Source organism: Prionailurus viverrinus, unplaced genomic scaffold (genome assembly GCF_022837055.1).
Source record: "Prionailurus viverrinus isolate Anna unplaced genomic scaffold, UM_Priviv_1.0 scaffold_62, whole genome shotgun sequence".
In the NCBI taxonomy this organism is placed as follows: Eukaryota; Metazoa; Chordata; class Mammalia; order Carnivora; family Felidae; genus Prionailurus; species Prionailurus viverrinus.
Genome location: NW_025927624.1, coordinates 201,046 through 223,330, shown reverse-complemented (window position 1 = coordinate 223,330; position 22,285 = coordinate 201,046). Strand labels below are relative to the sequence as shown.

At 37.2% G+C, this 22,285-nt stretch overlaps 1 protein-coding gene across 1 annotated transcript in view; it reads right to left on the bottom strand.

Annotated features, from left to right (window-relative positions):
* Positions 1-7,359: 7,359 nt before the first annotated feature.
* The window catches only part of LOC125159789 (ankyrin repeat domain-containing protein 26-like), a 212,382-nt gene continuing 197,456 nt past the window's right edge, over positions 7,360-22,285 (bottom strand). Inside the window, exons 39-43 of the mRNA XM_047848411.1 lie at positions 17,403-17,690; positions 16,649-16,863; positions 15,174-15,402; positions 9,011-9,056; positions 7,360-7,603 (exon numbers count right to left, since the gene is read on the bottom strand). Coding sequence (XP_047704367.1) covers positions 7,584-7,603; positions 9,011-9,056; positions 15,174-15,402; positions 16,649-16,863; positions 17,403-17,690 — 798 coding nt within the window. The 3' untranslated portion in view covers positions 7,360-7,583. The remainder of the gene's footprint in view (positions 7,604-9,010; positions 9,057-15,173; positions 15,403-16,648; positions 16,864-17,402; positions 17,691-22,285) is intronic.

The window sequence follows — 22,285 nt, the reverse complement described above, 5'->3', positions numbered from 1 at the left end:
GGGATCGATTTCTTGATTTCTCTTTCTGTTGCTTCATGTTGGTGTATAGGAATGCGATTTCTGCGCATTGATTTCATATCCTGCAAATTTGCCGAATTCAGGAATCCATTCTAGCAGTTTTGTGTGGCATCTTTCGGGTTTTCCATATAGAGCATCGTGTCATCTGCAAAGAGGGAAAGTTTGACCTCCTCCTGGCTGATTTGGATGCCTTTTATTTCTTTGTGTTGTCTGATTGCAGAGGCTAAGGCTCCCAATACTATGTTGAGTAACAGTAGTGAGAGTGGACATCCCTGCCTTGTTCCTGACCTTAGAGGGGAAGCTCCCATTTTTCCCCACTGAGGATGATATTAGCATTATGATCTAGAGGTATGCTCCTTCTCTCCCTACTTTCTTGAGGCTTTTTATCAAGAAAGGGTGCTGTATTTTGTCAAATGCTTTCTCTGCATCCATCGAGAGGGTTATATGGTTCTTGCCCTTTCTTTTATTGATGTGATGAATCACGTTAATTGTTTTGCAGATATGGAACCTGCCCCGCATCCCAGGTATAAATCCTGCTTGGTCGTGGTGAGTAATACTTTTCATGTATTGTTGGATCCGGTTGGCTAATATCTTGTTGAGAATATTTGCATCCATGTTCCTCAGGGAAAGTTGTCTATAGTTCTCCTTTGTAGTGGGGTCTCTGACTGGTTTTGGAATCAAGGTAATGCTGGCTTCATAGAAAGAGTTTGCAAGTTTTCCTTCCATTTCTATCTTTTGGAACAGTTTCAAGAGAATAGGTGCTAACTCTTCCTTATATGTTTGGTAGAAATCCCCCCTGGAAAGCCATCTGGCCCTGGACTCTTGTTTTTTGGCAGATTTTTGATTACTAATTCGATGTCCTTACTGGTTATGGGTCTGTTCAAATTTTCTATTTCTTCCTGTTTCAGTGTTGGTAGTGTATATGTTTCTAGGAATTTGTCCATTTCTTCCAGATGACCCATTTTATTGGCAAATTGCTCATACTATTCTCTTATTATTGTTTTTATTTCTGCTGTGTTGGTTGTGATCTCTCCTCTTTCATTCTTGATTTTACTTATTTATGTCCTTTCCTTTTTTCTTCTTTGACCAGACTGGCTAGTGGTTTATCAATTTTGTTAATTCTTTCAAGGCACCAGACTCTGGCTTGATTGATCTGTTCTACTGGTATTTTTCTGTTTTTTGTTTGTTTGTTTGTTTCGATAGCATTAATTTCTGCTGTAATCTTTATTATTTCCTGCCTTCTGCTGGTTTGGGTTTTATTTGCTGTTCTTTTTCCAGCTCCTTAAGGCGTAAGGTTAGGTTGTGTATCTGAGATCTTTCTTCCTTCTTTAGGAAGGCCTGGATTGCTATATATTTTCCTCTTATAACCGACTTTGTTGTGTCCCAGTGGTTTGGGGTTGTGGTGTTATCCCTTTCATTGACATCCATATATTTTTCCATTTCCTCTTTAACTGCTTGGTTGGCCCATTCATTCTTTAGTAGGATGTTCTTCAGTCTCCAAGTATGTGTTACCTTTCCCAATATTTTCTTGTAGTTGATTTCGAGTTTCATAGTGTTATGGTCTGAAAATATGCACGGTATGCTCTCAATCTTTTTGTACTTACTTAGGGCTGATTTATGTCCCAGTATATGGTCTATTCTGGAGAACGTTCCATGTGCACTGGAGAAGAAAGTATATTTTGCTGGTTTAGGATGAAATGTTCTGAATATATCTGTTAAGTCCATCTGGTCCAGTGTGTCATTCAAAGCCATTGTTCCCTTGTTTTTTTTTTTTTTTTTTTATTAGATGATCTGTCCATTGCTGTGAGTGGGGTGTTGAAGTCTCCTACTATTATGGTATTACTATCGACGACTTTCTTTATGTTTGTGATTAATGGATTTACATATTTGGGTGCTGTCACATTTGGCGCATAAATATTTACAATTGTTAGGTCTTCTTGGTGGATAGACACCTGGATTATGACATAATGCCCTTCTGCATCCCTTGATGCAGTCTTTATTTTAAAGTCTAGATTGTCTGATATAAGTATGGCTATTCTACCTTTCTTTGGTTGACCATTAGCATGATAGATGGTTCTCCATCCCCTTATTTTCAATCTGAAGGTGTCTTTAGGTCTAAACTAGGTCTCCTGTAAACAGCATATAGATGGACCTTGTTTTCTTATCCATTCTGTTACCCTATGCCTTTTGATTGGAGCATTGAGGCCACTGACATGTAGAGTGAGTACTGAAAGATATGAATTTATTGCCATTATGATGCTTGTACACTTGGAGTTTCTGGTGGTGATCTCTGCTTTCTAATCTTTGTTGCTTTTGGTATATATATATATATACATACATATATATATATGTATATGTATATATGTGTGTATGTATATATATATTTGTTCAACTTTTCTTCCCTCAGAAAGTCCCCCTTAAAATTTCTTGCAGGGCTGGTGTAGTGGTCACAAATTCCTTTAATTTTTGTTTGTCTGGGAAACTTTTTCTGTCTCCGAATTTGAGTGACAGCCCTGCTGGATAAAGAATTCTTGGCTGCATTTATTTATTTATTTTATTTATTTAATGTTTATTTATTTTTGACAGAGAGAGAGAGAGAGACAGAGACAGTGAGAACAGAGCATGAGCAGAGGAGGGGCAGAGAGAGAGGGAGACACTGAATCTGAAGCAGGCTCCAGGTTCTGAGCTGTCAGAGCCCGGCATGGGGCTCTAACTCACATACCGCAATATCATGACGAGAGCCAAAATCGGACGCCTAACCAACTGAGCCACCCAGGCGCCTCTGCATATTTTTCTGATTCAGCACACTGAATATATCCCGCCACTGCTTTTGGCCTGTCAAGTTTCTGTGGATAGGTCTGCTGCAAACCTGATCTCTCTTCCCTTTTAGGTCAGGGAACTTTTTTTTTTTTTCTTCCCTTCCTGCTTTCATGATTCTCTCCTTGCCTGAGTACTTTGTGAATTTGACTATGATATGCCTTGATGGTCGGTTTTTGCTGAATCTAATGGGGGGGGGGTCCTCTGTGCTTCCTGGATTTTGATCTCTGTGTCTTTCCCAGGATTCGTAAATGTTTTCCGCTATGATTTGCTCACATAACCCTAATACACCTATATCTCTCTCTTCCACTTCTGGGGCCCCTATGATTCTGCTGTTGTTCCTTTTTAATGAGTCACTGGTTTCTCTAATGCTTAAATCGTGCTCTTTTGCCTTAATCTCCCTCTTTTTTTTCTGCTTCGTTATTCTCTATAAGTTTGTCCTCTATATCGCGGATTCTCTGTTCTGCCTTGTCCATCCTTGCTGCCACTGCATCCATCCGTGATTGCAGCTCAGTTATAGTATCTTTAATTTCATTCTGGCTACTTTTTACTTCTTTTATCTCTGCAGAAAGGGATTCTAATCTATTTTCGACCCCAGCTAATATTCTTATTATTGTGATTTTAAATTCTGGTTCAGACATCTTGCTTGTATCTGTGTTGGTGAAATCCCTGGCTGTCGTTTCTTCATGCTCTTTCTTTTGGAGTAAATTTCTGCTGAATTCTGTGGTTCAGGTTGTGCAGATTGTTGTGTTACTCCTCCGATCAGTGTTCTAGGTGTGTAGGATGGTTTCATGTTGGCCTGGCTGTATTTCATGGATGAGAGACACACACAAAACGTCCATGCTCTTCCGCCATCTTGGCCCCACCCCCCATTCACAAATATTTTAAAAACTTATCTCAGGGTACCTGGGTAGCTCAGTCGGTTAAGCATCCAACTTAAGCTCAGGTCATGATCTCACAGTATGTGTGTTTAAGCACCATGTGGGGTTCTCATTGGGCTCGCCACTGTCAGCGCAGAGTTTGCTTCAGATCCTGTCTCCCTCTCTCTCTGCCCCTCCCCTGCTGGCTTGCTTGGTCTCTCTCAAAAATAAACAGTTAAAAAAATTATCTCAATAGGGGCGCCTGGGTGGCACAGTCGGTTAAGCGTCCGACTTCAGCCAGGTCACTATCTCGCGGTCCGTGAGTTCGAGCCCCGCATCAGGCTCTGGGCTGATGGCTCAGAGCCTGGAGCCTGTTTCCGATTCTGTGTCTCCCTCTCTCTCTGCCCCTCCCCCGTTCATGCTCTGTCTCTCTCTGTCCCAAAAATAAATAAACGTTGAAAAAAAATTAAAAAAAAATTATCTCAATAGATGTGAAATAAACATCTTTTCACATTCAATATTCATTCATGACAGAACTTAGAAAACTAGTATTATAAGGGAACTTCCTTAATATACTTGTAGCAGAAAGACCCTAAGTGACCCCATAATATCTGCCCTTGAGTATTGTCACCTTTTCTTTATAATTATGTTGAGATCTGTGACTTGACTCTAGATATTAGAATATGGCACATGTAAAGGAATGTTGCAGACATTATTCAGTTAATTCAGAGTCAATCAAAAGAGGATCATGCTAGGCAAACCTGATCTAATCATGTGAATACACTTCAAGGGGGACTGAGCCTTCTCTGAAGTGACATTCTCCTTGCTGGCCTCCTAAACTAGGCGGCCGTATTGAGGAAGTCTACGTGGCCAAGAACAAGGAACAGCCTTGCTCTAGGCTGAATATTTGTGTCCCCACTCACCCAAATTCATGTGTTAACTCTTAATGTTCAACGTGATAGTATTTAGAAGTGGGGGATTTGGGAAATGAAGTCACGAAGGTGGAGCCCTCATGAATGGGATTAGTGCCCTTATAAAGGAGGGCTGTGAGAGCTTCCTTGGCCCTGCACCAAGCAGGAAGACCAGCGTCCATGAACCAGGAAGCAGGCCGTCGCTGTACACTGAATATGCCAGTGCCTTCATTTTGGACTTCCCAGCCTCCAGAAGGGTGAAAAATAAAACTTTATTCTTATAAGCCTATGGTATTTTGTTAGAGCAGCCCAAAAGCACTAAGACAAGTGTCTGGGAACGCTTAGGACCCAAGCCTCCAGCTAGCCAATTAGCAAAGGGCTGTGGAAATGAGTCCAGTCATACAGTCACAAGGAAATTCTCTTAAAAACAAACTCAATGGGCTTGGAAGCAGATTCTTCCCCGTTGAAGTGCCCAAATGGGGAAGCACAGTCTAGGGGACACCTTGGCTACAGCCTTGTGAGAACCTGAACAAAGGACTCAGCTAAGCCATTGCTTAGCTTCTGACCCATAAAAATGTGAGATCAATGCGTGGGGCTTTAAGACACTGTGTTGATGGTGATCTGTTGTAAACGGCAAGAGCAAACTAAGAGACTAATAAAAGACATCCACTTTTAAAAACCCCACTATCTACATAGTTACAGAAAACTACTTTTACATGTTGCAATTTCAAGAAGACATGAACGCTCACTATCCTCACATTTACTCAACGTCATTCTTGTAGTAGGAAAGAAAAAAAAATGAAAGGTCTAGGAATTGGGAAAAAAATGCCACTATTTATAGATTATATGTCACTGCATGTACCAAATCCAAAAGAATCTGCAGACAAAACACTCGAGTAAGAAACAATATATTGTGGGGAATAAGCTTAGATAATTAAAAGACTAGTTCTTTGGAAAAATCAGTATAAGAAATTTCTTTCCTTACAAACTGTTGGCCGATTCGATGCAATTCCAATGAGAAACGGCTTTGGAGAGCTTGCCAAGTTGATTGTAAAAGACCTGTAGAGCCCTTCCTTCCTTTCCTCTTTATCATCCCCGATATTTTAGTTCCCAGGCCTAGAAACAGAGGCATGGAGTTGTGGGGGTCCAGAGTGAGGTGTTGGAGCTTAGAATGGGGAAGGCATTACGTGTAGGACAGTCACCCTGCACAGTGTTGGAGCTCAAGTGAGAGCATCCCCAAAAGGTGAATGGTATAGAATAATGAAGTATCACAGACTGAACAGGGTAGGGAGGCATCTGCACAGGGGAAGAATAGCCCAGCATGGGTTTTCAGAACCTGCAGGGGGGCAAATCATCTGCAGAAGAGGTGGCCTGGCACAGGGTGTCTGAGAAAGGAGATATTTTACATGTCTCAAAGTACTTCCCCATAAAATAATAATTGGAAAGTGGAAAGTTAACATTCCAGGCGAGAAACCTGGCAGATACTACCTCCGGTGGCCAACATTAACATCATCAGTATGGGGACAATTCAAAATTGTAGGTCACATGATAGGATGCGAAGAGTAGGTTGTAGTGATACTCTTGCTAAACAGGTATGGTCTGAATTTTACCATAAGGAAACCTAAGAAAAATCCACATTGAAAGACATTCCACGTTACTGGAATTTAGTCGTCAAAAGGTTAAAAGTCTTGAAAGTCAAGGAAAGACAAAGGAACTGTTCTAGAGTGAAAGAGACTAAGACATACAACTGAATTCAATACATGGCTCTGAACAGGACCTTCCTTGGTATAACGTATACTACAGATAAGTGACTAAACGTAAAAAGAATTATGAGGAATAAATGATAGAATTATACTGAACATTTGAACAAAAGAGTTTTAATGGGTGCACTGACTACACAATTTTTTTTTTCAGTACTGGAAATGTATTTTCTTTCATAATTTTCTTCATGGTATTTTTTTCTGTAGCTTACTTTAAGAATAGAGTATGATATATATATACAAAAGATTATTGGTAGTAGTAGTGGTTAAGTCTTTGGGGGTCAAAAGTTGTTCATGGCTTTTTGACTGTGGGGGGCGGGGTCAGAGCCCTTAACACCATTGTTTAAGAGTCGAGTGTATTAGAGTTAATGTTCTTATTGTGAAGGTTGTATGGTAGTTATGTGGAATGTACTGACTTGTAGGATTTAAATGCTACAGGAATCAGGCATCCCATTAGCAATTTACTTGCAAATGGCTCTGGGGCGGGGAGAGGGGGAGTTCTTTTTTTTTCTCTCTCTAATTTTTCTTTTCTCTAACTTTGTTTCTAAAAAGCAATTCAAAAATAAATAAATAAATAAATAAATAAATAAAAAAGTGAAAAGCCTTAGGCAAATCTTATTTCTCCATGTGGAAAGAGCTACAAATCAGTGTTTACAATTAAAATTATAGATAGGTTCTATGGCACTCTAAAAAAATTGTAATACGTATAAACATTGGCAATAGCCATAGCAGGAATACATCTAAATAATGTCTAAATCTTTAGGCCCACATATAGTCATAAAAATTGGAAAATACAAAAAGCCATCCATGAACACTACTGAAGTGTTAATGACAACTTGGTTGTTTGGGTGCTGTTCAAACCGCTGTTAGTGGAGCAGTCTGATGTATGTAAAACCCTCTAGCGCTGGTTTCCACGTACAAAATGTGCTTAAAAGTTAATGAGTTTCCAAAAAAACATAGTTTAAAATATTATAAAGATTTTCATTACACACATATGATACAAAAACATTTTCCTTTAATCAAGACTTTGCCATATAGTGTGTTCAATTGGGAAACAATGAAAATGTTTGGTAAGCATCCAGTAAATTTTTTCTATTTATTATTCAAATCATATAATTTTTGTTCAAAATCTGTACATATTCTCGTGACGCTTTCCATACTGGATCTTGATTTAGAATTGAATCATCAGTAGATACTAAAGGATTTCTACAGGATCCTCATTCAAATTTGGTAGCATCTGAAAAGGAAAAGAAAGAATTATCTTCTTTCTCCAAAATAATTTTCACTACAACTGATTAAAAAAAAAAGAAGAAGAAAAGAAAAGAAAAGAAAAGAAAAGAAAAAGAAAAGAAAAGAAAAAGAAAAAAACAAAGTTGTGGCCTTTATGAGTGTTAAGAAAAATGAAAAATACCTACGTACAACTGCAATATGAAACCCAAGGTTAGTATTAAATATATTTTGCTCAGGGTTGCACACTGAACTAATTGCTATTGTGGATAAATGTCAGAGTTTCTGGTTTCTTCATTACAAGGTGAAATTACAAGATGAGGACACAGTCCACCCTGAACAATCATAAACTATAAACGGAAAAATCAAACAGGCATTTCCAAACAGAGCCAAGTATACAGATGTAAGTGACAGGTATAAAACACAGCACTACTGGAACATATGGAAGGGACATCCCAGTTTTGTGTCAATATTGTCTGTTCTTTGGTGAAGGTGATATGTCAGCTGATACCTGAAGGACAAGGAAAAAGTATGCTAGGTAGAGGGAAGAAGCACATACAAAGAGCTAGAAGTGAGGAAGGACACTTGTGCAATTAATTATGAGTATTTTAGTTTGACAAGGTGCTAGAGCAAAGCAGCAGAGTAGGGCAAATAGTGAGAGACAAGGCTGAATGATCTGGCAAGAAGCAAACTGATTTGGGTGTTTTCATTCCATGCTAAGGAACTTGAAGTTTTACCCAAGGGCAAAAGCAATGACAAAATCAATGAGTGATGATTGAAACCCATTACCTGTCAATGACAGCTATATGACCTCTAATTACTTAACCAAGCATTACTAAGACGACTTTGGCATTTTGGGTCTTCTATCACTAGCAGAAACAACAATTTGATAAAGCACACCTTTTCTGAGACTTGTGCAGGTTGACAGTTCCATAGGGATGGCACCAGTGAAGGAAGATTGTCGCCAGAAATAATAACAGATATATAGACTTAGGGAGATTGAAAAAACTTCTTTAACGTTAATTTATTTTTGAGAGAGAGGCAAACCACAAGCGGGCAGGAGCACAGAGAGAGGGAGACACAGAATCTGAAGCAGGCTCCAGGCTCCGAGCTTTCAGCACAGAGCCCTCTGTGGGGCCTGAACCCACCTGAGCTGAAATCAGTCGCCCAACCCACTGAACCACCTGCTTGCCCCTAGACTTGTGGGAGATTTTAAAAGAGCTATGACACATGAGGACTAAATGAGGAAGAAGTGTGTTCTTCATTATGCTCATGCTTTTACATTTTTTATTAGATATGTACAAAAAATTGTGAATGTAGTATCTATTATCCAAACAATGGAAAGGGATGCCATTTACTATTTATAGTTTATTTCAGAAATCAATGATATCTAACTTCATACATTTTGGCAACATACCTTCTTCTAGTGCTCTGGTTATTCTTTCCTCCAACTCCTGCCGCATCTGAAATAAGCCAAATATTATTTAGAATGTGTAAGGTAAACAAAAGACATGGTAGGGATTATATATAGCTTAGGACATGTGGTCTTGAAATAATACTTGTAGAGATTAAACCAAAGTTAGGGATTGCTTAAACAGAAAAACTATCACATGAATAAAAGAAATTCCTACCTATTTTATTTTAGTTTTAGATAACGGAGAACAGATACATACATACACGCACACACACACACACACACACACACGTATATATGTATACATATATATACATATATACGTGTGTGTGTATACATATATATAATATGTGTATGTTATATATATAATATATTTAGTGTATTATATTAATATATAATATGTGTACATTATATATATATATATATATTATGCTATTTATGTGAGTCTGATAAAAAGCACAATTAATATTGATCTATTGAACATGTATAATCTCTGAAACGTGATGTTGGATCTTACTGGGACAAAAAAGTTTAAACAAGAATCATATTGTATACTGAATTATTACCTGGAAATGATTAGAAATACTGCCATTTATGAAAGTTTAATCAGTTTTTTACCTTAATAAATTGTTCCTTAAAGTGGGCTTTCCATTTTTTCACTTGTAGAAAAACAAAATTTGAAGGAATGCTTTTTGCTGTTAATTTTTCAGGACTGACTCTTAAATACATATAAAATGAAGAGAGTGGGACTGGTCTTACTGTCATGTGGAAATTCTACTGGCAAAAATTGAGTAAAAATGTTTTGCCATCTGTATTATGACTAAAACACTTATTTCCTTTCATATGCACACAAAGATTTCAGAAAATCTCTTTGAAGAAAGGAAAAATAGGGGGTTCCAACAGTTTCCAAACTTAGCTTCTGATTTATAACTTTCTCCATTAGCGATAAGGAAAACAATATACAATTTTCAATTGTAACTTTGTTTCCTTTCTCCAAATTAGGACCAAGTTTTGAAACACTTGACTTATTAAAGTTATGGTTATCCACTTATGAAATGTGTATGAATATTTCCAACTACAGGTGACCCATGAATAACGCAGGGGTGGGGTACAGTAAAAAACCTGTATATAATTTTTCATCCCCCCAAAACTTAATTACTAATAGTCTACTCTTGACCGTAAGCCTTACCGGTAAAATAAACAGTCGATTCATACATGTTTTGTACAGTAGAATAAGCTAGGGCAAAAAATGACATTGAGAAAAACGGAAGGAAGAGGAAATACACTTAGAGTACTGTAGAGTATCCAAAAATAATCCATGTGTAAGTAAAGTAGACCCACACAGTTCAAAACCATGTTGGTCAAAGGTCAACTGTATATTACAACTGTTCCTGTCTAGAATGTACTTATTTAGATCTTTCTTAGACAAGGTAGCCTCTCCCTGAATGCCCCAAACGAGCTCCAAAGTAGTGTACAGGACAGAATCAACACTGTGGTGATAAGGATTCCAATGTCTTTACAAATTTAGGTGTGAGGACAAATGTTTTGGCTGACATGCTTCCCAATATTTTCAGAGACTGTTTTCCCTAATACCTTTTTTTAATTGAAGTATAGTTGGCATACAATGTTACACTAGTTTTTCAGTAGACAAATTCAGATTGGACAATGGGATACACTATGCTATGCTTGCTACCGTACATGTAGTTACCCTCTGTCACCATACAACATTAACACAATATTATTGACGATATTCCATATGCTGTATTCTTCATTCCTGTGACTTATTTACTTTACAACTGGAATTTGTACCTCTTACTCCCCTTCATCTATTTTGCCCATACCTCTCTACCCACCGCACCTCTAGCAACCACCAATTTGTCCTCTGTAGTTATGATTCTGTTTGTTCACTTGTTTTGTTTTTTTTTATATTCCACATGTAAGTGAAATCAGATGTTATTTATTTGTCTTTCTGCGATTTATTTCACCTCGCATAATACCCTCTACGTCTATCAATGTTGTCACAAATGGCAAGATCTCATTCTTTTTGATAGCTGAGCTATATTTCATTGTATACACATTACACATTGTCTTTATCCGTTCATCTCTCCATGGACACTTAGTTTGCTTCCCTATTTTGGTTATCGCAAACAATATTTCCATAAACATAGGGATGCATACAGCTTTTCAAATTAGTGTTTTCATTTTCTTTGGGTAAATACGCAGCAGTGGAATTAATGAATATCTATTTTTGAGTTTTTGAGGAACCATAACACTTTTTTGACAATAGCATTATATTCAGGCCTTATAAAATGAATGGGACAACATGACTATACCAGACTTATAAAACTAATTACTCAATACCAGATGATGGGGGAAGGCTGTATTCAAACAATTTTATATTACCATTAATAAATACGATATAAGATATAAACCACGTTTTTTATATGACATGACTTAAGGAGCTACCAAGGTAATGTTGCATCTTTTCCCCAAAAGCTCTTTTCCTAAATATTTACCTCTGTGACTTTTATGTTTATATCTAGGTAAAAACTGTGTTTCGATAGTGAAAATAGCTTTCAAGTCCATGAATAAGAACACATGTGTACTTTTGTGTATACCTTTCCATTGATCAGAAATATAAGAGGGTGAGAAAATTATACACAGAATAACTATATATCAGCAAATTTTAATTCAAAGAACATTTTTAAAGGATTTTTAATTAGAAGGATTTTCCCATTAACTGTTAACATACAAATATGGCCCATAGAAATCTAAGGTTCGGTTGGGGACACTGCAGGATTGAGGGACAAGGAAGTCACAGCCGTAGTCTCCATCTCTCCTTTAGTTAGACAGCTCTACTTCTCTCTGTTTTACACAATACAGTTTAATGCAAAAAAAAAAAAAACCTACGTTCTATTGTTTGAAAAAAAATTATTTTGAAGATATACATGTCACTAATTTAGTCAAAATCCCGAATTTTGCGTAATAGACAAAAAGGGCTCAGAGAGAGTGTACCTTGCCTGAGATCATGAAACCAACTAGATGCAGACCAGGAATACACTTGTGGTCTTACCAAGCCTAGAGTTCTATGCCAGTTACTTCCTCATAGTCAGGAAAAATACGTGTATTTTAAGTATAATTCAGAGAAAATGAATACATAAAACTTTGCCATGTGGCTCAGTAATGCTTAGGTATGAGGCACACAATAGTAGCTCTCTAAATTACAAATTTTAAAGTCATGAATGAAAATAAAGGAACAGAAATTATGTTAACTCCTTTTAGTAGCCGTCAATTTTTTAAGCACAACTTTTTAAATTTTTTTAAAATTTTTTTTAATGTTTATTTATTTTTGAGACAGAGAGAGAGCATGAACGGGGGAGGGTCAGAGAGAGGGAGACACAGAATCTGAAACAGGCTCCAGGCTCTGAGCTGTCAGCACCGAGCCCGATGCGGGGCTCAAACTCACGGACCGCAAGATCATGACCTGAGCCAAAGTCGGCCGTTTAACCGACTGAGGCACCCAGGCACCCCAAGCACAACTTTTTTAAACCACAGGACAGAGAACTTGAAAGAGAAGATCTTTAGGTGAAGCAAGCAAGCTGAAACTGAGGAAATTCTTCCTGAAACCATTATTTATTCCTTCCAAAGAAAATTTGTTTTATCAAAATCAATCAACAAATGAGTGAACCCATGGTGTGGTTATTTATAGCAAAACTTAAAACCCAACACAGATTTCTCTTTCCCTTCTAGCATGCTTCTGTCTAACCTCTCATCATTCGTTGTATGTACAAAAGACACACTTCACTTTATTTATAATTTAAATCCAGTCGGAAATTATAGGTGAACCTTCACTTCTCACATGTGGACTTATCTCTGTCTCCCTCCCGAGGGGAAGGGAGACTTACCTAACAGGTGAATTTGGGAGAAGGAGCTAAGCAATGCTTCTGTGTTTCTGGATCTCCTCTTTGAAAAGATGTGCCTGCCCACAGTAACATGAATTTGGGTCTGCTCTCAGCTCTGTGGTAAGCACCCAGCCCCCGGGGTGGGGGTCAAGCATTTGTTTCCTCAATTTACAACTGTTGTGGGGAAGTGCCCAATTTGGGAGGAATCCCAAAGTGGCTAACATAACCTAAATCATATCCTCCAGTTTGTTAGTGTTTATTAGTAATAAAGCTACTAAGTTTCTCTCCAACTCCCTGTCTCCTGTGTTCTGAATTTAGAAAGAGAAGAGCAGGGTTACTTGCTGCCTACCCAGTGTCACCTGTCACAGCTCCACCGAGAAAAATGACTAGACAGCACTTACAGAAACATTCTCTTCTTCCTTGACTTCATAATTAATGTACATTGTTCAAAAGCATCGCTCACTCGAAAGAGAGAAAAAGTTGAAAGGAACCATTTTAGGAACAAACATAGAAAGCCAGACAAACTGAGGACACAGAGGAGTACATTCCAAATGAAAGAACATGACAAAACCTAAGAAAAAAAACTAAGTGAAACAGAGATAAGTAATGTACCTCATAAAGAGTTCAAGGTAACCGTCATAAAGATGCTCAGTGAACTCGGGAGAAGAAAGAATGGATCCAGTGATAACATCAGAAAGAGATAGAAAATATAAAAAAGAACCAATCAGAGCTGAAGGATACAATAACAGAAATGACAAATACACTAGAGGGAATCAACAGCAGATAAGAAGATGCAGAAGAACAGATCAACAATTTGCAAGACAGGGTAGTAGAAATCATTCAAGTCAAAAAACAAAAAGAAAAAAGAATTTTAAAAATGAGGCTAGGTTAAGGGACTTGTGCGACAACATTCAGTGTAATAATACTTGCATTCAAGGGGTTCCAGAAAAAGAAAAGACAAAGGGGCAAAGAACTCATTTGAAGAAATAAAAGCTTCATTTTAAAAATTCAAATATTTGCTTGATTTAGCTATTTGTAAAATGCTCTACAATCACTCATCAAGATATTTTATAAAAATGGAAACAAAGGTGGTATAAGTCAAAAAAAAAAAGGAAAAAGAAAAAAGAGTGACATAAATAAGAAAGCAATTAAAGATGTATTCTCATGTAAGAAAATAGCACCACTTTTAACTTAAAAGAGAAATTAACCTTTTTAGTGTTACAAGTTGATTTAATTCATAAAAAGGACTTACCATGGATTCTTTTTTTTTCTTTTTTTTTTAGAGTAGCCTCCATGCTTAGCATAGAGCCCAATGCAGGACTTGAACTCATGACCCTGAGATCAAAACCTGAGCTGAGATCAAGAGTTAGACGCTGAACTGACTGAGCCACCCAGGCACCCTCATGGATTCTTTTAAATAGTAAACATTCATATGTCGTTAAGGGTTTGGAGGATGATCATTCACTGACATACAGGGGCGGACAGACTGGATTATAGCAAAACTTTCAAATGTTAATGAACCACTGCCAACTGAAAATAAGTCTAAGCATCTAAGTGTACCCGTGGTTACCAGGCAATAACATTTACTTTCTAAAATCAAATTTAAATGAAAGCTTTTCAAGAAATTTAAAATGGGTAAGTTTAGTTATATTTACTGAATACAGTTAATGCTAGGTGTCTCTTGTGGCACACCTGGGTGGCTCAGTTGTTTTTAGTGTCCAAATCTTGATTTTGACTCAGGTCATGATCTCATGGTTTTGAGACTGAGCCCCACATTCGGCTCTGTGCTGAGCATGAAACCTGCTTGGGATTCTCTTTCTCCCTCTCCTTTTGCCCCTCCCCGGCATGCACTCACTCATTCTCTCACTAAAACAAAATAAAAATAAGTATCTCTTAGAAATGAGAGATCAAGGGACTAATATATATATATATATATATATATATATATAAAATATATTAATATATTAATATTATATAATTAATATTATATATTAATGTTAATATTATATTATATATTATATTATAATATATTATATTTTATTATATTAAAATTATATTAATATTATATGAATATAATATTATATATATTATATATATATGTATATATATATATATATAAAATTTACCTCAGTTCTTTCTTAGCACATATAATGCTGACTTTTATCTCGTATGTGCTAGTTACTTAAACAACTCAGAATTTCGCCAAATTAAAAGCAACATCATCAGATATCTGAAACCTAAACTAAACAGATAATATAACTAACCTTCCACAAGGAAGCCTCCCTGTCGTCATATGACGGCCGTGGGTTTAAGGTAGGAATCACTAAGTTTCCTCTTGGAGTAAGGTTTCCATTGAGCACTAAATTATTTTCAAAATGTCCACAATAAGGTGGTTCCAGGCCTGGGCTCATAGTAAGGGTCCTGAGTAAAGTTTGGTGCTGCTGTCTCTCCACAAGAAAATTTGTATTGCTCTCTGACAGTCTCTCCTTAGCCCTGTGAAGATTAAAAAACACAAATACATTTTCTTTTTCCCTAAATCATTCCTAAATGACATACTTTTTTTTTTTAGGTTTCCATAATAGTAAATAGCATTTGCCATTGAACAGTGTTTTAACACTGAACATGTGACGGAGCACACCTAGTATCTAAAATTATACTTTTAAAATTGTTCTAAAGAAATACTTGTGTTTCCAGGGGCATTCCTAACTAACAATTCAAGTTAGGGAAGGGAGAGAATGGCTATCAGTGATGTACATGGGTTAACAAATAATACTTGCTGTCTTCTGGAATGGCTGTACTGACAGGATCCTTTAGGATGCCATTATATATACATACTTATATTTAGTAAACCTGTTTACAGATGTAAAACTAAACCATCCCTCAAAGACGTTTTCAAGCGTTTGCTTTCACCACTCTTGTACATTTCACTTATTATCTCAAAGAAACTGAGCATTTGACACTGAGGAATCATTGAGACCAACAATCTCTAGGGGAGATAGTAGATGACAGACGTGTGATCAGAAAGAACTAAAACAGCTACAGAGGCAATTAGCTCATAACAGTTACCAAGGCACTGGAGGCAGAATCTGCCCTTTCTGTCTTCAGTCTTCCACATGCCTCCCTCCCACCATGGTGCTCTTTTAGCCACTTTGGGAATTATACTACCCTTCAGCCCTGTGTGAGTCTTTCTGTATTTCACCTGGATGCCTTTATGTAAAGTAGAAAAAAGCATAAAGGATAGTTTTTCTCAAGGCCCACTCTAGTAATCATACCAAAGGTCACAATCAAGAGAATAAATGTACCAAGCTGCCAGGATGAGTAGTAGTAGTACTTGATCTTTTCGGTTAAAGATGTAATCTTCCAAAAAGAAACTCACCGACATTTCTATTTAGGGTAATTCTGACAAGCAATTTTATAATAATACGCTTCTAAATGAGAAAGCTTCGAACAATGCACTTAAAGACTAGCAGATCTGATCAATGGAAAATATACAGGGGGGGGTGCGGGGGTGGGGTGGGGGGAAGAGGTCCTGTAAAACCGAAAAAAAAGAAGAGGGATGCAAACTGTCCTGGACTAACATTTCAAAGGTAAGTTCACTTAGAAACCTCATTTTCCAAAATAACACGATCTAGTTGGCTTTCACTTCCTACTCATCTCATGATCTTGGCTCCACAGAAATTATGCTTTAGAGGCAAATTAATAAGCTAAATTTCTTGTCTATGATTTTGTTTTGACTTACCTGTTCAGCTTATTTCTCAAGGACTTTATAAGTTTTAATTCTTCTAGGTAGAGTTGCCTGTAGGTTTCCAACTCTGTTTTAGTAGAATCTTGAGAAGTCTTCATTGTAGAGACCTGAGATTCCAGATCTTTAATTCTAAGTTCCATTTGATTTCTCATTGAAGCATGGTCATTTTCTCTTAACTGGTCCAAGTTTTGTCGAGCTGCTGCTTGTGCCTAATGAAAAAAAAATTAACACGATAGTTTCAAAATAGGTATAATCTGAATAATTAATTATACCTGTTTCCTTTAGTTCTGAGTCAATGTTTCAGAGAGAAATTGTAAATGAAAAAAAGCTCAAGTGTACAATATCTATCATCAATGTCAACTGAATTAAACATGATTTATAAAATTAAAGTTCAAACATTCCTGTATTAGTATTCACGCAATCTGATAATTCAAATAATAGAATCAATGAGAAAATTTTAAAGGTCAACAATAAACTTAAGAATAATCCAAGTACAGTGCAATTTTGAAATCATAATTTTTCTTTTCCTCTTCATAGTGAGACTAGTTGTTTAAATCATCATTTTTTCTTATCCTCTCGATTTAGTAGGAATAATGATGAAAACTGAAATCTTTAAAGGGTGGAACAAATGCCTCCAGAAATCTACAAACTACCATAAAGCAAGTAGAGGAAACCCCTACAATACATCTATCCAAAATGTAATTTCCAGTAAAATGAGTTAAAGCACATTACAGATCAATCAATTAACCTGTAAAAACAGGTTGACTTCGTGTAATTTTTCTACTATGTCCAGTCGTGCTCTTTCTTCAATCTCCTGTTTATACTGCTCCACTTGACTGCGTTGTACCATATTCATTTCCATAAATTGTTTCAATTTTACTACTTCTTGCTGTAACTTCTTGTTGTTGCTCTCTAGTTTTTCACATTCTTCTTTGAAAGCTCTCATTGATAATGACTCTTGAAGAACTTGATTTTTTGCATCCAGGTGTAGATATTTTGAAGATGTAGTTTCCAGTTCTGTTGTAAGGACATCAGCCTGCATGAATAAAGCACTATAGTTTGGAAGGGAATGAAAAGAGTCTAACTCAAAACTACTATGAACATTTTTTTTTCAGATTTTAAGTAATCTCTACACCCAGTGTGAGGCTCACAATCTCAAGATCAAGAGTAACTGAGCCAGCCAGGCACTCAAATTTTTAAATAAACTCATTTGCAATAAAATGTTACCTGTCTTAGAATGTGGAACCTTAAACAAGTCAGAAAATCAAGAGAAACGTTAAAGACATCAGGTGTTACTGAAATAGATCTTTGCTATCATTCTCTTTAGTACACAACATTTGCACTTGATTCTATACTTTTATTTTTTCTATGATTTTTTCATATCTTTCTTTCATAAAATAAGTCCCCTCTTAGGAGAAAGTCTCTTAGCCCTTCCCCCATCTTAACACTCCATAACTTTTAAAGAAGTTTTAGCAATATCGTATTGACTTATGTATGCCCAAGTCAAAAAATACGTCCCAAGATAAGACTCTGGAAATAAGACTCTAATTCATGAATCTATAAGTAAGGCTTCTAATGCCACGGCCTGTTTCTGAACTGCAAATGTTTTATGCTAATGTGAACTGCATTCCCAGGAGAAATGGTTCTCTGGGATGTGTTAAGAAATCACATCTCCCAGTATAAAACTTTAATTGGATGATCCACATACTTTTTTGAGGCTAAAAAAAAATTTAATTCAATACTGTTATCTTGTAATCCTTTGTTACTTTCTAGAAAATAAGAGATCATACTAAACAAAAACAACCACAACAACAAAACTGGCTGGAGTTTCAGTGATGCTGAGTTGGGAACGACTTCCATCCATTCTATATGATTGGTAAGACAAGGTGAGTGGATGTGGTGGTTTTATAAATTCGTTGATACTGCTGTGAAAATCCCTGCCCTTAAATATATGCTGGCTTCAGTAACTGGTTTCTAGTGAACAGAATATGCAGAACTGCTGTGATTTTTAAGGCCAGCTTAGAAAATGTGATACAGCTCCCATCTGACTTTCTTTCTCTAGGGAAGCTCACCCTTAGAACGCAGCCACCACGTGGTGAGGAATCCCAGGCTACCTAGTGAGTCTTCATGTAGATACTCCAGCTGAGACTAGCCAACGTCCTAGCCAAAGGCCAGCCTCAACAGCCAAACACGTGCATGAACAAGCCTTTAGATGATTCTAGTCTCCAGCTTCCAGTTATGCCAGCTGATGCCAAAAGAAGAAGAAATGAGTTGCCCTACTCTGCTGTGCCTAAAGATTGGTGAACAAGATAAATGCTGTTTTGAACTTCCAGGTGTTGAGGTAGCCTATAATGCAGCAGTAAATTGCTACCACAGATACTGATACTAAAAATGGTGTGCTGCTATTCAAAAAAACCTAAAACTAAACTTCCTTTGAACCAGGAGGTAGGTGGAACCTGGAAAGATGTAGAAAAGCGTAAGAATGAGACCCAAAAAGGGCCTCCACAAGACTCTTAGTGGAAACCTGATGGCCTGTGAAGAGGCTGACAGCAAGGGTTTCTAAGCAAGTGAAGAAAATGACACTGGAGGAAAGGGAAGTCATGCTACAAAATACCTGAAAGTAAAACGGATAGGAAAGAGAAACTAAAGAAAGACTATGCAACTGAAAGGAACCAGGACTTACTGGGTTCAAGTATCTGTTTCTCATTTACAGCCTCTCTACATGTTGAACTGTCAAATAATGCTAAAATAAAGAAATGGCTTTTGGGTTCAGAGAAACTCCAGGGTGCTACCAGGAAAACAGAAAGATTTAAGGTATGCCTCCAATTTCTTTAAGGATCTTAAGAGTATAAGATTTTTTTTTAAGTGGGTTCCATACCCGACATGGGGCTTAAACTCAGCACCCAGAGATCAAGTGTCACATGCTCTACCAACTGAGCCAGCCAGGAGCCCCAAGAGTAGACGAATTTTAAAGGCATTGTCCTATAAGAGCTTCACAGGAAACCTGAAGCGAAAAGCTTATCTCAAAAGGACTTGGGAGGGTCGCTTTGCTAAAACACGGCATGAAATCCAGTAATATTTACAGAAAACTAAAAAAGGTAAGAGATTTATAGTAGCAAACATACTATTTGCTACCTTGGACTAAAAGAGACCAAATAGTGCAAAATGAAAAGAGGCCTTTGGGTCTTACAAGTCCCACAGGGAGGAAGCAGGATGAAAAAACAGCTGCAAATACAGGTCATTCCTTATGAAAAGGAAGGAACCAAGAGCTCAAAGAGTAAAGAAAGGGAAGAGACATGGAGAAAGTATTCCCGTGGTTAGGACTAAGTCCTATCTTAAGAACTGACAACATGCATCAGGCTATATTTCAAAACTCTTGTGGACTAGGGTGCTTCCCATCTTCTTTTTCTGAATGGGTGAGTCCTCAGCAGTTGACTAGAATGTTGCATTTGTGAGTGGTAAATCACTGTCTCTTTCATTCTCAAGTCCTCACATTGAGAACCCTTGCACTGAAGAGGCTATATTTGAGATACCATAACCCAGGCAGCTTATCCCCACTGCACCCGATTAAGATGGTAAGATCTTGGACTCAAGCCCTGAACCTGATGCCATGATAACTGAGACTTGCAGGAGGTATTGGAGGGGGAGGGGAGTGAATGTATTTTTCAGGTGGGAGGAATACAAACATTTGTGGCCAATGGGTAAAGTATACTGCTTTTTAAAGGTGTCCATAGGTTTTAAATATTAATTCCACTAAAAAAAAAGACCATGGAACAACCTTAGTGACTTGCTCCTAATGAACAGAATATGTGACTATGATCCTGTGTGTATTCCAAGTCTAGGTGACAAAACGCGATTCTGCCTTGCTCTGTATCTCAGGCTGCTAACTTGGAATCTAGCTCCCCGTCTAGTGAGGAAGCCTAGGCCACAAAGAGAGTCTAGGTGTGTCAGTTTAAGTGTTTCTGCTGCCTCCTGAACTGAAGTCCCAGACAACAGCCAGCACCAACCACCAGACGTTAGTGAACAAATCTTCAAATGGATCCAACCCCAAACCTTTCAGTTGCCCCACCTGAAGCTGAGCGGGGCAGAGACTAGCTGTCCTGGCCACACTTTTCCTAACAGATTTGTGAACAAAAGAAATCTAACCTTTGGGGAGTGTGTTAAGAAAAAAACAAAAATGATAAATTGAAATGTGGATTAAAAAAAAGAGATAAGATACATAAACTTGTATAGGAGAAATTGGTCTCCATTAAAGTAGGATGTAATAAATGTTAAGATTAATTTATTAACAACCAATGGTGCTAATGAGAAGAAGCAGATAACTAGAAGCAAGATCTAAGAAGTTTTTCTCTCAGTTTTTCCCCAGCTAGGATCATATTAACTGCTCATTTTCCATATATGGCCTTTATTATGTTGAGGTATGGTTCCTCTAAGCCTACTTTGTTGAAGTTTATATCATGAATGGATGTTATAGTTTGTCAAATTCTTTTTCTGCATCTATTGCAATGATATGACTTTATGCTTTTTTGAAAATTAATATGAGGTATCACATTCATTGATTTGCAAATATTGAACCACCCCTGCAAACCAGGGATAAATCCCATTTGGTTACAGTGAATGATAGAATGGTTTTTTTAATGTTTATTTATTTTGGAGAAGGAGCACAAGCAGGAGAGGGACAGAGAGAGAGGGAAATACAGAATCTGAAATAGGCTCCAGGGTCCAAGCTGTCAACAGAGCCTGACACTGGGCTCAAACCGACGGACCATGAGATCATAACCTGAGCTGAAATTGGATGCTTACCTCACTAAGCCACTCACTAACCTCAGCTGCCTCTGCCCCTGGTGAATGATTTTTTAATGTATTATTGGAATCAGTTTGCTTATTTTGTTGAAGATTTTTGCATGTTCATCAGAGATGCTGGCCTGTAATTCCCTCTGTGGTGTCTTTATCTGGTTTTGGTATCACGGTAAAGCTGGCATAGAATAAATTTGGAAGTTTCCCTTCCTTTTATGTTTTTCTGGAACAATTTGAAAAGGACAGGTTAAATTTTTTTTTTTTTTGTATTAGCTCTTCTTTACATGTTAAAATTTACGTCTGAATTCATCTGGTCCTAGACTTGTGTTTGTTGAGAGTTTTTTGATTCCTGATTCAGTTTCCTTGCCGGTTATTGATTTTTTTTCAAAGTTTCTATTTCTTCTTGTTTTACTTTGGTAAGTTATATATTTCCAGGAATTTATTCAATTCTTCTAAGTTGTCCAACTTGTTGGCATACATTTTTCCACAATATTCTCTCATAAATGTTTGTATTTCTGTGGTGTTGGTTCTTATTTCTATTCTCATATTTGTGGTTTCATTTATTTTGTTTTTTTCTATTTTCTTGTTGATTACTCTGGCTAACAACTTATCAGTTTTATTTTTACAGAGAACCAGCTCTAGGTTTCATTGATTTGTTCTAGTATTATCTGTTTTTTGTTTGTCTATCATTCATTTCTGCTTTAATTTCTTTTTTTAATTTTATTTTGAGAAAGACCACACATGAGTGGGGGATGGGCAGAGAGAGAGAGTGAGAGAGAGAAGGAAAGAGAGAATCCCAGACAGGTTCCATGCTGCCAGCAGAGAGCCTAACAT